The 12,128-nt window shown below is 35.9% G+C and overlaps 1 protein-coding gene across 1 annotated transcript in view; it reads right to left on the reverse strand.

Moving 5' to 3' along the window:
- The window catches only part of tbx4 (T-box transcription factor 4), a 28,660-nt gene extending 17,034 nt beyond the window's left edge, over window positions 1–11,626 (reverse strand). Inside the window, exons 1-3 of the mRNA XM_059331657.1 lie at window positions 11,529–11,626; window positions 7,647–7,797; window positions 6,677–6,771 (exon numbers count right to left, since the gene is read on the reverse strand). Coding sequence (XP_059187640.1) covers window positions 6,677–6,771; window positions 7,647–7,797; window positions 11,529–11,548 — 266 coding nt within the window. The 5' untranslated portion in view covers window positions 11,549–11,626. The remainder of the gene's footprint in view (window positions 1–6,676; window positions 6,772–7,646; window positions 7,798–11,528) is intronic.
- Between the last annotated feature and the right edge of the window lie 502 nt (window positions 11,627–12,128).

A 12,128-nucleotide genomic window follows, 5' to 3' on the forward strand; every position in this document is an offset into this window, starting at 1 on the left:
CCACCTCTGCACCTCCTCTTTCTGAAGTTTTCTATTTCATGGCACCCCATTGCATAAATATGTTGATTACATTTATTTTGTCAATTTCAGGGTTTTTTTTTTATTTTTTATATATGCACAGTATATGACATTGTTTCACTTAACCCGCATTTATATACACATGTAGCCTGTATGTAGTCATCAGAAGTAAACTTGTGCCAAGGAGTATTTAGGCTGCCTCAATAATACAAAGTTCTTTGTAGAGGTGGGGAAAAATCGATACAGCAGAGTATCGCAATATTTTGCGTGGCAATATTATATTGATTCATGGCCGCCAAGTATCGATACTTAGCATTCTGCAGGCCATAGTGGGCTCACTTTAGAATATACTGGAGCTACTGGTATCATATGAAACTAGAAGATCTAAGGAATCTATAGGCACCATGTGGATATCCTGTCATTAAGTTGCGAAAATAACGCTGCAAAGTTCGGCTTTTTTTATGTTTCATTAAAAAAAATTCAGAGTAGTGAAGCTTAAAGTTGAGGAAAGATTGATAAAATGCTGCAGTTGTTGTCGTCCATACATGTTTGATATCAGTTCAGTTCAGTTTGACTGAATACTTTGTTGGTCAGTCTGTGGGCTTGACTCTCATTGTGGAGAAATAAAAAGACTGAAGCGAGATGAATAGACTGAGAATTTTCTCTTATCTGACAAAACAATTCTTGATTTAATTGAATTTTTTTAGACACAAAATGCAGTTAAACAGTTAAATCAAAATATATTGTATCACAATATTCACAATATCACAAAATGCTTAAAATCGCAATAATATCATGTTGTGACTAAAGTATTGGGATAAAATCGTATCGTGGGGCCGATACGCTGATTCACACCTCTAGTATTTAACAAGGTTTTAATATTGTGATTTCTATGTTTATTTTTTCTTTTGAATGTTTTTTTTCTTGGAAACAAATTTCGAGATATAGGTAACTATGTAAAATGTATAATGAATGTATGGAAATGAACTGTGATTGGTGACAACCAAAAACATCATTGTGCTATTGGCTGTTATTGGCTTCTTTAATATTTTGTGACAAAACAAGTTTTCACATGAAGTTCACACTTATATTTTGAAATGTATGGAATGAATATGTGCAAATTTACTGTTTACTCTTTTAACTCCCTTTTACCTTTTAAGTTAGTCTTGAGGATGTAAACAGTTTATTTAATTGTTTAAATCAACTGTGTGTGACAGGAAGTGCACCTCATCAATTATTAAAAATGTCAGTGCTCTATAGCTTCCAATCTGTTAGAAATCTGTTCGTTAGGATTTATGAAGTTCTTTTTCTTAAATGAATCTTAATCTACTACAAGAACACCTGCCTCACGCCCAAAGGTGAGCAGCTGCTCTCAGACATAATATCATGAAAGAAAAAGTAATCCTGACTGTTTTCAGTTTAATCTTACAGTCAGTCTGTCATGTAAGGTTTAAATTATATACACAACACATTTTCCACATAACTTTGAAATGTCCAGTTCAACCCTAACTCTCAAAGGAAACAGGCTCAACACCCTGCAGATCCACACACTGATGCTGTGTTTTACACTTTCCTCTTGACCTATGACCTTTGAAAGAAAAGCATTGTCAATCACTGTGTCTACAGTATAGTATTACACTGAAGACTGTTTTTAATGGGAAACCCTGCTTCTGTTTGTCAGTTATCTAAGTCTATGCTTTTGGCTTTCCTTAACCCTCTGGAGTCCATCTATTTATTGAAAATATACATGTTTAATTTACAGTAATAACTTTATATATGATATGTAGACAAGCTGAGAAAGCCAGTTAAAGTTCAATCATAGGAGCTTTCACAGTGTGACATTTATGTTTCTAGACCATTTTTAAAATGTGAATTTTCTTTCTACAATGAAAACTATTACTATTTTTAATTTACATGCAAATAGACTGTTTTGTAGTTTTATTATTTATTATTATTTCTGCTGTTTTTGTGTGTATAAATGGTTAAAAAATGTTACATTTCCATAGAAACATGTGTCTTTTGTTTGTATTTTGGGTTCCTGGCAGCTTTATACTTTGTTAATTAAAATAAAATGAAAAATCTGACTGATAGCCAAGTTTGTGTGGAGAAAAAGGAGCCATGCATGTGATGTAAGGACAGAGTAAAGGATGCTGAACAGAGACAGAAATTAATGCAGAGGAAGTTGACAAATTTGAACCAAAATCTCCAGGACTTCAGAGGTTTAAGTGGGGGTCTCGACCCTCCCAAGAGGTTGCAAAAATAAATCATAACAGCTCCAAAATGATTGACAGGATAGGAAAGTTGATACATTCCTGCCACATAAAATACTTTTACCGTAAGAAGATTAGCTGGTGAGTAAAATTGTAACATAACAAAGGGAGTGATGGATCTTTGAGCTGCAGTTTGGCGTGTTGAAACTGCTTTAAACTGGCCAGATGAAATGTGTTTATTGTATGAGCTGTGAGACAAAATTCTGTGGAGCGGGACACCTGGTAACCCTTACGAGACATCAAATTGGTCATTAAAGAAAATATACAACAAATAAGAATACCAGGCCCACCACCCTGCTGACAAGTAATTTAAAATCCAACAAACTGTGAAAACTGATGTCGACTTAACCTTTTATGTGTAATTGGTCGCTTCAAGCAGAAACAGTTGAAAGATTGACATGCTTTTGCAGCTCGGCATTAACAGAAACTAATGCTCAGTATGAAGCTTTTCAGATATTACTGATAAAGAACAATGAGCTCATCCTCATCATGGCAGCAGGCAGAAAAGCCCCGCAGCACACTGGGAGCTGCTCTCACTGTATTTTTGGAAAAATGCCTCACAGGACGTGACTAATCTAACCGAAAGCTAATTGCAAACACCTTCTCTGCTCAGAGGAATTCCTGGTTTCACCAACAAATATTTGACTCGACTCTAAACACAAACAAAATAAAACAAGTTGCTAAGAAGGAAATCTCTGTGTGAAAAGTGTTGGTTTTTATTTGCCGTTTAACGTAATGTCATTTTCCAGACTTTCCCAAAAACTAGTAAACAAGTGCTCGCTTTGGTTTATCTGACGTCAGAATGAACCGGTTTCCATGGTAAAACAATTCACTCAGAGTTTTTGCTTGTTGCCTTAAAAGGTAATTTGTAAATTGGCTAGACTGATTAAATGTGATTTGGTATTTTATACTGATTATTGATTAGATGTTAAAATAAAATAAAAGTTATCTTATTAAATGATGGTGCAGACATTTATGTGACACTACAGGAGGAACTTTAATCACTATGTAGCCACCATCATCATGTCAACATTTTGTGTTTAATACTTTGGTTTATGAACAAAACCACTAGAAAGGAATGAATGACATGCTCATCAGCCTCAGTTGTACTTTGTGTTTTATGCAAATTAGCATTGATAATGTTAATGTTGTTTACATGCTTAAAGGGACAACAAATTATTATCTCTCCTAAATATTTTGGCTCATGTTTCGTTATTTAACATCTGTAATAACAAGACAAACCTGTCACTGCTGCTCTGTGTAGATTTGACAAAATTAAACAATCAAGCACAGATTAAACTTCCGTACGTTATCAGAGCAATAAAGGATCAGCTGAGGCTGGTTTGATTAATTTTGTTACATGTTTCTGGTCCATTCCATGATTCATATTTGAAATATTTTTGTAGGCTTGTAGCTTATAGCTCTATATGTACTGTTCATTAGGGGAAAAAATCGATACAGCATAGTATCGTGATACTTTGCATGGCAATATTATATCTATTCATGGCCGCCAAGTATTGACATTTAGCTTTTCTTTAGCGTCAGTATTTTGGCCGCTTTTGGAGGCCGTAGCGGGCTCACTTTTAGTTAGTACACTGGAGCTACTGGAGCTATCATATGAAACTAGAAGACCTAAGGAATCTATAGGCACCGTTTCAGGATATTGTGTGGGTAAGTTGTGAAAATAATGCTGCAAAGTTACACTGATTTTAGCTAAATGTTAAAGACACTGGAACCCAGGTATGTGACTCTGTCGCCACGTTATTTCACAGACACGGTCGCATCGTAGCTATACAGAGCAGTGAAGTTTAAAGTTGAGGAATATTTTGTATTTTATATCAATTCATGGCTGGCAAGTATCGATGTTTAGCGTTCTGGAGGCCGTAGATCTAATGAATCTATAGGCATCATGTGCGTCAGGATATCGTGTTGGGAAGTTGTTGAAATAACGCTGCAAAGTTCTGCTTTTTTTATGTTTCATTTTTAAAAAAATTCAGAGCAGTGAAGCTTAAAATTGAGGAAAGTTTGATAAAATGCTGCAGTTGTTGTCGTCCATACATGTTTGATATCAGTTCAGTTCAGTTTGACTGAATACTTTGTTGGTCAGTCTGTGGATTTGACTCTCATTGTGGAGAAATAAAAAGACTGAAGTGGGATGAATAGACTTAGAAATTTCTTTTATTTGACAAAACAATTCTTGATTTAATTGAATTTTGTGGACGCAAAATGCAGTTAAACAGTTAAATTGCAATATATTGTATCTCAATACTCACCATATTGCGACATGCTTAAAATCGCAATAATATCGTATCGTGACTCAAGTATCGGGATAAGTCGTGGGGCCGATGCGCTGATTCAGTGTGGTTTTGATGTAACTTAGTGAAGTTGTTGCTTGTGTGACCTTCAGCGTGCCGCTACAGACTGACAGTAGGTACACAGACTGTAAGTTTTCCAGCACAGCTGCACAGCTAACACACTGCTCAGCCCTTCAAAGGGCTTTAAGGATTCAGAGCCCACTTTATCAGCTGGACAAGGGAAAGCCCATCTCCAACGGTTATGCAGCATTAAGGAAAAAATGTGGTGACCTTTTACATTTTTTACTGGAAAAAAAAATCATCCCATGAGGAATGAGAGGCGGAGGTCGATCTGAGAGTGTACTCATTCTCTGGTTAATGTCCAAAGGCCTCACTATCTAATCCTCAGGTCGCATTAAATCCAACAAGCCGAGCAGTCATTTGTGTTTTCAATTATGTCGTCACTGCTGCAGAAACTTTCTGTCTCTTCCTGAAAGACTACCTTATATTATAGCTGCTATATGTTACTATTAGCTGTCCCAACAGACGGTCACAGAAAGGTATGATGCTCATTCTGTGTAATGTATCCATCACCTGAATATCACTTTCACTGTAAATTTCCACAAACTTAGAAAGAATAGAAGCAGCTTTTTAACATATTGTGACTAATAACAGTTTTTGTTCATGTCTTGTTGCAAATCCACTGAAACTGTTTTCTCCAAGGATTTAAGCCAATGCATCACTCTGTGTGACTACAACTAGAGTAGTATGTTTCTTGTAACTTTGATCTGAATCCACAATTAGTTTTGTGTGTGTGTGAATTACAATATTATTACATTATAAACATTTGTGGAAGGTAACTAGGTACTCTACTTAATTAAATATAATGCTGAAGTATTTGTTCTTAACTTGAGTATTTTAATTTTCTGATACTTTATACTGATACTCCATTACAATCTAACTCCAAGATGATTGATTGATTGATTGATTGATTGATTGATTGATTGATTGATTGATTGATTGATTGATTGATTGATTGATTGATTCAATTGAAAACTGAAACTTTTGTTGTACATTTTAAATATTTTTCGAGTTACTTTTTAAAGCGTTACCTTACTTTACACTATTACTTACTTTTAAATTTAAAAAAACCTAGGATCATTTAAAAAACAAAGACAAACATTATACGTTATATACAGTGGTGGAATGTAACTAAGTACATTTACTCAAGTAGTGTACTTAAGTACAAATTTTAGGTACTTGAGTATTTCTATTTTATGTAACTTTATACTTCTACTTCACTAGATTTTAAGGTAAATATTGTACTTTTTACCCCACTACATTAGGCTGACAGCTTAGGATACGTGAAAATCATGATACATTTAAAGTGATAAGATGTTTTTCTTTTAATTAAACCTCATAACAGTATATGAACTAGTTAAAATGAGCCCTACCTTGAGGAAATTAAAATACTGCTTACATAAAAGCATCTATAATAATAATCCAATAATATATTTAGAATACATAAAACAATCTGTGTGGGTCCATTCTGCATAACGAGTACTTTTACTTTTGATACTGTAAGTACATTTTGATGCTGATACTTTTGCACCTTTACTTCAGTAAGTTTTTAATGCAGGACTTTTACTTGTAGTGGAGTAATTTCACAGTGTGGTATTAGTACTTTTACTGAAATAAGGGATCTGAATACTTTTCCCACCACTGGTTATATTATATCAATTTACCTGACAGTTCATGAAATCAATATTTTTATAAATTTTTACTATGATTAGTGCTGCTATTATTACCATTGTTGTGATCATTAGATTATCACACGATCATTAATAGTCGTTTTTGTGTTATTACTAGTGCTACTATTACTATTACTACTGCTAATATCATTGATCTTCTTATATTATTAATAATTCTATAATTATGGATACTATTGTTGTTATTTTGATTATATTACATTCACCACCAAGACTATCATCATCACATCATTATTTCAGTGTTGGTGCTATTAAATGTTGTCACTCTGGCCCTCCTCCCCCCTCTGTACTGACTGATGGACGGTGTGTTTGCTGCTTTACTAACCTGCCTGCTTTAGTAATGATCATCTCTGTGCCGGCCTCGTGGAACTTCTTCCACAGCTCCCTCTCATGAAGAACAACTTTAATGTTCTCAATGTTCTGAAAGAGAACGGAAGTCAGTGTTACACTCTCACACACATACACACAAACCAACCAACAAAAACATCACAAGGTAACTAAAACACACATATTCAATCATCTGCAGTGTGTCATTTAAAATCAATGTTATGTTTTTACAATTAAGCAGTGATGTAAAAAGTATTAAGATCCTTTACTTCAGTAAAAGTACTAATACCACACTATGAAATTACTCCACAACAAGTAAAAGTCCTGCATTCAAAACTTACTGAAGTAAAAGTACAAAAGTATCAGCATCAAAATGTAATTAAAGCATCAAAAGTAAGAGTACTCTTTATGCAGAATGGACCCACTCAGATTGTTTTATGTTTTCTAAATATATTATTAGATTATTATTATTATTGATGCATTTCTGTCTAGGGCTCATTTTAACTACTTAATATACTTTTATGTGGTTTAATTTTTTTTCTAAAGTCTCATCACCTATAATTGATCATGTTTTTTGTGTTAAATCTCGACCTAAAAAGTAACTAAAGCTGGGTAAAAAGTACAATAATTGCCTCAAAATGTAGTGGAATAGAAGTATAAAGTCACACCAAATGGAAATACTCAAGTAAAGTACCTCAAAACTAAAATACTTTTAATTTTAATTTACTTGAGTAAATGTATTTAGTTACATTTCACCATTGCAATTTAGCAATTAAATTGCAATGGTGAACCGACTAACTTTAAACTCTACTTAACATGATTTTGTTTAATTTGAATTTAATTCCCAATCAACATGTCATTCCATTGTAATTAAGTTTGAACTATCTAGATAACCATCCCTACATATTTCAGTGTTCTTCAAACTGCAGCAGTATTGCGTGTTTTTGCCGCATGGTCGCCATCTGTACCTGGTCGGGCTCACTGGAGCTGCTGGGAATGGTGGGAGCTGTGGACAGGCCCAGTGGTGACTGGCCTGGAAGGAAATCCGTCTCCGCACCGGTCTGGACCCGGCTCGTACATTCATCCGTCACGACTGAAAGCTTCTCCTGCAGCATCTCTCTGCAGGATTAGAGAAATACTCAGCTGTCAGAGTGAGCAGTGAGCTCTGTGTCGGCTGCACATCACACCTGACATGTGACACTTTTCACATGTAACGTAGACTCCACAATGTTGTCATTATAACTGTAGAGATGTATGTGTAGTATGTTATTGTACCACTCTTTGTTAGCTTTTTTTTATATCAGGAGGGTCAGTATGAACTATGACACTCTAAGTTTTGTTTTAATTGTTAATACTTTTTATATTTCTACTTGTTTGTATTGTAAATTGTTAATTATTTATTACATTTTTACTTTTTTATTTGCTAATACCTTTTTGTTATATTTCTAGTTTATACTGCTGTTTACTATTTATTGTTTTTGCTTTCCACGTAGCTGCTATAACTCTGGAAATGTTCCCTTTGTAGGACTAATTAAGGAAATCTTAATCTTGATGATTTCTCAGTATTTTCTTATTTTTAGATTTTTGGTTATTATTATTCTAGTCCCATTCCACTCTCTGGATCTGCAATCATCACTTACAACTATTCTCTATTTACCTGTAAAATGTACTCACTTTAATTTTGAGTTGTTTTAACACGTGTCTGTCCTGCTCAGTAATAATAATCCTAGAAACTAGCTCAGGGTTATGTCTTTCTCCTCGCTGCCTTATTTATTTATTTATTTATTTATTTAAACAAGCATTACATCCTGTTTACTGTGAGTAAAATGTTACAGCCTATCCTCATAGGCATATTTTCAACAGGCTTTTTTTATCATTTAAATATCTAATATTACATGCCTCGCTCTGGGAATGTCTGATGCAGAGGAGTTCTCATTTAAATGTAATATCCAGCCACAAGTCACACATAACTGGTGTTAAAAAATATTCCTTGAATTGTGCTAATAAGCCAAACTGAAGAATTAAAAATACTCTAAATAATATTGTCTTGGGACAGCCAGATCAGTATGTTTGTATTGCAAGAATGCAGATTTTTTCAGCAAAAGCAAGCTCATTTATTTGGATTAGACAACCTCCAGGTTCTGCTGTTTCTGTCAGAAAGTCTGTAAAAGGTGCTTGACGGTGGAAAATAATTTGTGCCACGCAGTATTTAGAGACATGAAAAGGGTGTTTCATTTGATCATGAACCTCATATTCAGTTAAAATGTTTGATAATTTGGTTTTAAGGTTTGATTCAGAATAATATCTCACATATTAAGATATGAACATTACAAAATCACTTATTTGAATTCAATTATTTTAGATATAATCAATACAAATGAAGGCAATACAAAATCAGTAACCCTATACAGTATAGACCTTAACAATACAAAATTAATATTTAATCCAGCCATTTGTCCTTTTGAACCAATTAATGAATTATTTAGTCGTTCAGCATCAAAATGTCTCAAGATTAACCCTGTGTCATTATGGACAGCATCCCATCATGCTATGAGGCAAACTTCACACATAAATTAAACATTTTTGACCCCCACACATCTGCTCCTTTTGGGCATGAAGAAGTCACATAATCCTGCATGAATTTCACTGAGCTGCAATGTATCATCAGCACCTAATAATGGTCTCACATGAACCTATAAGCCCATACAGACTTAAAGCTGTTTTATTTCACATTTGTGCTCGACACTCTGGATCAAAGTCTCGATGGCAACTCACACTGTGAGTGTAATCATAACTGCAGTAAAAAATATAAAAAAGCAAACTGAGAGTGCAGTTTGGTACGAGAGGACATTTTAAGTACTGCAACACGTTGTAAAACTGGAGAAATTAATTAAGAAAGCCATGGTTTAAAACAATTTCAAATGAGATGGATTCGCAGGAAATGACCAAAACCCGTAAAAAAATCTGCTGAAACTAACATGTACACTAAACATGGAGGACATATTTATCCTTGTCATTGTACTGACGGTCATAAGTCCTGTCTCTCACACAGAACCGCTGCAGATTGTCTTTCACACCGCTTCATAACCCCACATCTGTGTCTGTGTCTCATCCTGCTGCTGCTGCTCCGAGCCTCACGTCTGCTTCACACTCTCGAGGGTGTCATCCGGCTCAAGACTGCTGGAAACCACTATTTTCTCTGAGTGCTACTTGCGAGGCTTCAAAAACATTTAGTGCATAAAAAATGCTCTTTTCTGCCGTGCACATAAAAGCACTTCAACACTTCATATTTCTGGCATAATTGGTTATTCATATCATGTTTCAGCTACTGCCAAGTTCACATCACTCTCCTTTATTTCTGCGGATATTCTGCAGAAATTAGCAAAAATAGCTCTGTTTGTCAGTGTGAAACCTGTTGCTTTCTCAGCTCAGTTCATTCCTCAGGGTTGCACACGAGGGGTTGTGGGCCTGTAAACACACAGCGGCCACTCTCTCAGCCATGAAAGTGGAGAGGCGGCCTCCAGTGTAAACTGATGGAGACATTTGTGAACGCTAATAAAGATAAGGGCTGACAGGGAAATGACCACAGAGCTTTTTTTTACAGTGTGAAACTGGGTCTTTCACTGGTGCTGTTTAACCGAGAAGCACGAGCCAGAACCCTGTTTCTGTCACTCTGGACACTCAATCTGAAAACTATTCAGGCCACATGCTGCTGCACACGCAACGCTACCTCTCAGCACTGTGAGGAGGAAAAGTTTGTGCATAAACACAGGAGTTTTGTTAGATATCAAAATCAATATTTGACTATTAATGTGATGTGAAGCTCTGTTGTGATTTTGTATGGCTGTTGCTGGAAGTCATGTGTGTGGCCTATACATTAGCACCGACAACGTTATTCAAATCCTTTCAGCAAATGCAAAAAAAACCCTTGAAAGCTGATAGATAAATAGCGCGCGTGTGTGTGTTTTACATGACATGAGAAGTGTTAACTAAGACAGCTGTAATAAATTTCAATCTGCCGCCATTTTGTTCCTGCAGCTCTGATACATAAAGGCCAAGCATAAAGGATTTTCCAGTCTAGACATTAAAAAATTGATGACAAATACTTAAAAATAAGCACATGAAATTAAAAAATAAAAACATTTTCCAACAGGAATGACTTCCATTTAATCTAAAAAAAAATGTTTAAAAATGTGTTTTAAAAAAAAAGAAATGCAGTGGTCAACAGTGCCCATTAAGGGTGGCTTTCCAGAAAAAAAAAAATCATCCAACGTGTTGTCAAGGGATACTTCAGAATAAAAATATATTTTTTTAAATTATGTCCATGCCATTCTTTTATCCCGTGCAAATTCAAAATAGCCATCTGGTAATTATTTTCAATGTTTGAACAATACAAACAAAATGATCTAATTATGAAGAATAATAATAATAATAATAATAATATAAACAAAATGGCGTGCTGTTATTATTATGAATTGTTGTAGCCTAATAGTGAACATAGAATAAACTAACTACAGGCTTTTTTTGGTATTACGTAACAAATAAAAAATAAAAAAGCAATAAGCTATGTTCAGAAAAAAACAAAAACAAGAGAAAGACAGTCTTGATTGTTATTCTAACAAGCTGCTCCACACTCCTGCACACTCTCTGCCTCCCACGTTTTCTCCCCATAACTGTCAGATCCCAATCTTCCAATCTCCCACATCAGATTGTCGTGCCATGAAAGTTCAGCCGTCTAATGATCGCAGCTGATTCCCCTCACAGAGGCTCTTCATACAGCAGCCCGCGCTGTTTACATACAAGCAAGCTAATCAGCAGATAATGCATTAATAAACGTGTCTCTACTGTACCTCATGCAGTCAGCTATCATCTGCTTAAATCCATCCCTTTGCACCGCAGCCCTGTCTCCAACCTGTTACCAGCGGGGTGTTTCCCTCAACCACAGCGGCTACACGTGCTGCTAAAAAACGCCTTTTCTCCAGCGGGACCCTGTCCGCTGGGAAGTGTCAGAGCTCTGGGTCGGTTCGGCTGCCTTAGTGCCTTTCAGCTTCTCCAGCATGGAGCTGCGTTCTGCGCCTGTGCAGTGAGGGGTAACTCACTGTGGTGATTTCTTGGACTCACACACACACACACACACACACACACACACACATATTGCTACCACGTAGCGTACACACATTTGCTCAGCCCACCGTGTGTGTGTGTGTGTGTGTGTGTGTGTGTGTGTGTGTGTGTGTGTGTGTGTGTGTGTGTGTGTGTGTGTGTGTGAAAGCAGCAGGGAGAGTGCGTTTCTCTCACCGGGCTGGCCCTGACGGAGCACCGGGGGAGCAGTGACTTTCAGGCGGACTGTGACTCCTCTTAGCTTCGGTAACATCCACCACCACATCTATATTTATTACTCAGTCAACATGCACGTATGCAATACATTTACATTTCTCTTGTTATGGGAA

The sequence above is a fragment of the Centropristis striata genome, chromosome 4 (genome assembly GCF_030273125.1).
Source record: "Centropristis striata isolate RG_2023a ecotype Rhode Island chromosome 4, C.striata_1.0, whole genome shotgun sequence".
NCBI classification, from domain to species: Eukaryota; Metazoa; Chordata; class Actinopteri; order Perciformes; family Serranidae; genus Centropristis; species Centropristis striata.